We start from the raw sequence: 1,950 nt of genomic DNA, 5'->3' as shown, positions 1-1,950 counted from the left end.
TGGAAGACCCGGGCGTGAGAACAGGCGTGTCCGGGATCGTGTTGTAGGCCAAGCCGCCTGTGATCCACGAGGACGTCGCCCGATGGCCAAAGGCCGACACGTCCGGATCGACGCGGCCGTCCCCCGGCCCGCACGCCAATGACGTTCTTGTACTCGCCAGGTACCGACGGGGGGGCGATTGCCATTGAAATAGACGAAATGGATGCTGATTATCTGGTGCGAGTTGGTTTGGTATTTGCTCGAGTTACCCTCCTTTTTGGTTGCGGATCATGTGCGGAGTAAGCTCGCAATGGGAATTGTTTGCCCTGCGCTTCCGTGGGGCCTGGCATCCCCTGCGCGCATATCCCGCCACGTCCATTCCCAGCTAAATTCATGTGGCGAACACGTCGTTCCTGCGACGGCGAGGAAGCCCCATGGCCTCCAATGCGCTCTTTTATCTGGTGAACGCGTCGCAGGAGTTGGTTTCGAGCCCCCGCAGTATTTTCACCACGCACGCCGGGACGTTTTCACCAGGAAACAAACTCGCGCGAGGGCTCTCGTCCTAGATCCTGACCACAAGTTGTTCCTTGTTGGAGCTCTGTGCTAACGGGCTGGACTCCATCCCTGCGAACCGACCAAGTCAGCTGGGAGGACGACGCAATCTCATTCTTGGTTAAAGTGCCACAAGGTTGGTGGTGCCAACTACCATTTGCATCCCCACACCCCCGTGACGACCCTGCTGCATACCGCGTCCTTGGGAGCGACACACTTGCCGCTGTCGGTGTAACTCTTCAACGACGACAAGCAGTCTTGCACAGCCACGTCGCCCTTGACGGGGCACTTGGTTCCGCCAAGGTGGTCGCCGGAACCGCTGCAGATGGGCCCATCGATGCAATACGTGGCATCGCCTTCGACACTCACTGGAGTGCATGTGGGAGGGACAATGACGGCCGTTGTGGCAGGAATAGTCGTCGAGTTGGTCCAGTTGCCATTCTGGGTAGTCGATGGCGTAGAGGTGGTAGAGACAGGGTCCGATGGGTTCGCACTGGTTGTTGTTGGCGCGTTGGTCGGGTATGTCGGTGTCGACGGCGTCGGCGTGGAAGGGCTCGAGGTGCCAGGGGTGGCGGTGGTAGGTGTCGATGGCTTCGAGGTCGTAGGGGTCACTGGGGCCGCCGATGTTGGAGTGACGGGTGCCGCAGTCGTGATCGATGCGGTAGTCGTCGGAGTGACTGGCGCTGCAGTTGTAGTCGCTGTGGTGGTGGGACTTACTGGCGCAGGTGTGGAAGGGGGTCTCGTGGGGTACGTGGGGTCATTCGTGGTGGGGGCTGTGGTCGTAACGATGGTCGCCGTCGTGGTCGGGGTGGTCGAGTTGGTAGGGTTGGGAGTGGGCGAGTTGGTTGGACCAGGGGTTGGTGCAGCCGTGGGCATCGTCGTGCGCGGAGGGTCCGTACACGGCACAAGATCGTACACGGCGAACACATCCAACGGCGTTGGGCAAGGGACCGATGTCGGGGCAAGGGTAATGGTTTGCGCCGACGCGGCGGCAGCGATAGCAGCGACAAAGAGGCCCTTCATGCTGATTGGGAAATGATGCGTCCGAATCTGTGTCAATAACATGGTCGATGTTGTCAGCGCATATTGCGTTACGCTCCGACATGTGTTGAAGTTCGTCAACACGCACGCTGCCAGCCAGCAGGTCAAAAGCGAAGCTCTCTGGACTATAGGACCTTTCCCCGATGCTATCGACGTTGATACGGGGCCGGGTGCTGTCGGGCAATCGCACCGTGTGAGATGCTGCTTCAGCCGCGGGCACCGTGCATGCATCTATCGTGATGCACACAACGTCCTCCATTCGCGCGTTCGGGGGGAGGAGTGTGGGCTGCAATACGAAAAGACCGTAGTATTGTCCTGACCATCCATTGCATCGTTCCGCCCCGCGTCGAGGGACTGGCCAGCGACGGCGCTGACCAC

The 1,950-nt window shown here is 60.1% G+C and overlaps 1 protein-coding gene across 1 annotated transcript; it reads right to left on the bottom strand.

Moving 5' to 3' along the window:
• Positions 1–681: 681 nt before the first annotated feature.
• Positions 682–1,554, bottom strand: H310_05752 (hypothetical protein; the record flags this gene model as incomplete). The annotated part of the gene is made up of 1 exon (XM_008870567.1): positions 682–1,554. The coding sequence occupies one exon, from the start codon at positions 1,552–1,554 to the stop codon at positions 682–684; it is 873 nt and encodes a 290-aa protein (XP_008868789.1).
• Positions 1,555–1,950: the final 396 nt, after the last annotated feature.

The sequence above is a fragment of the Aphanomyces invadans genome (assembly GCF_000520115.1).
Source record: "Aphanomyces invadans strain NJM9701 unplaced genomic scaffold supercont1.10, whole genome shotgun sequence".
NCBI classification, from domain to species: domain Eukaryota; phylum Oomycota; class Saprolegniomycetes; order Saprolegniales; family Verrucalvaceae; genus Aphanomyces; species Aphanomyces invadans.
The sequence above is the reverse complement of the archived record's forward strand: the minus strand, read 5'-3'. Positions and strand labels throughout refer to the sequence as shown.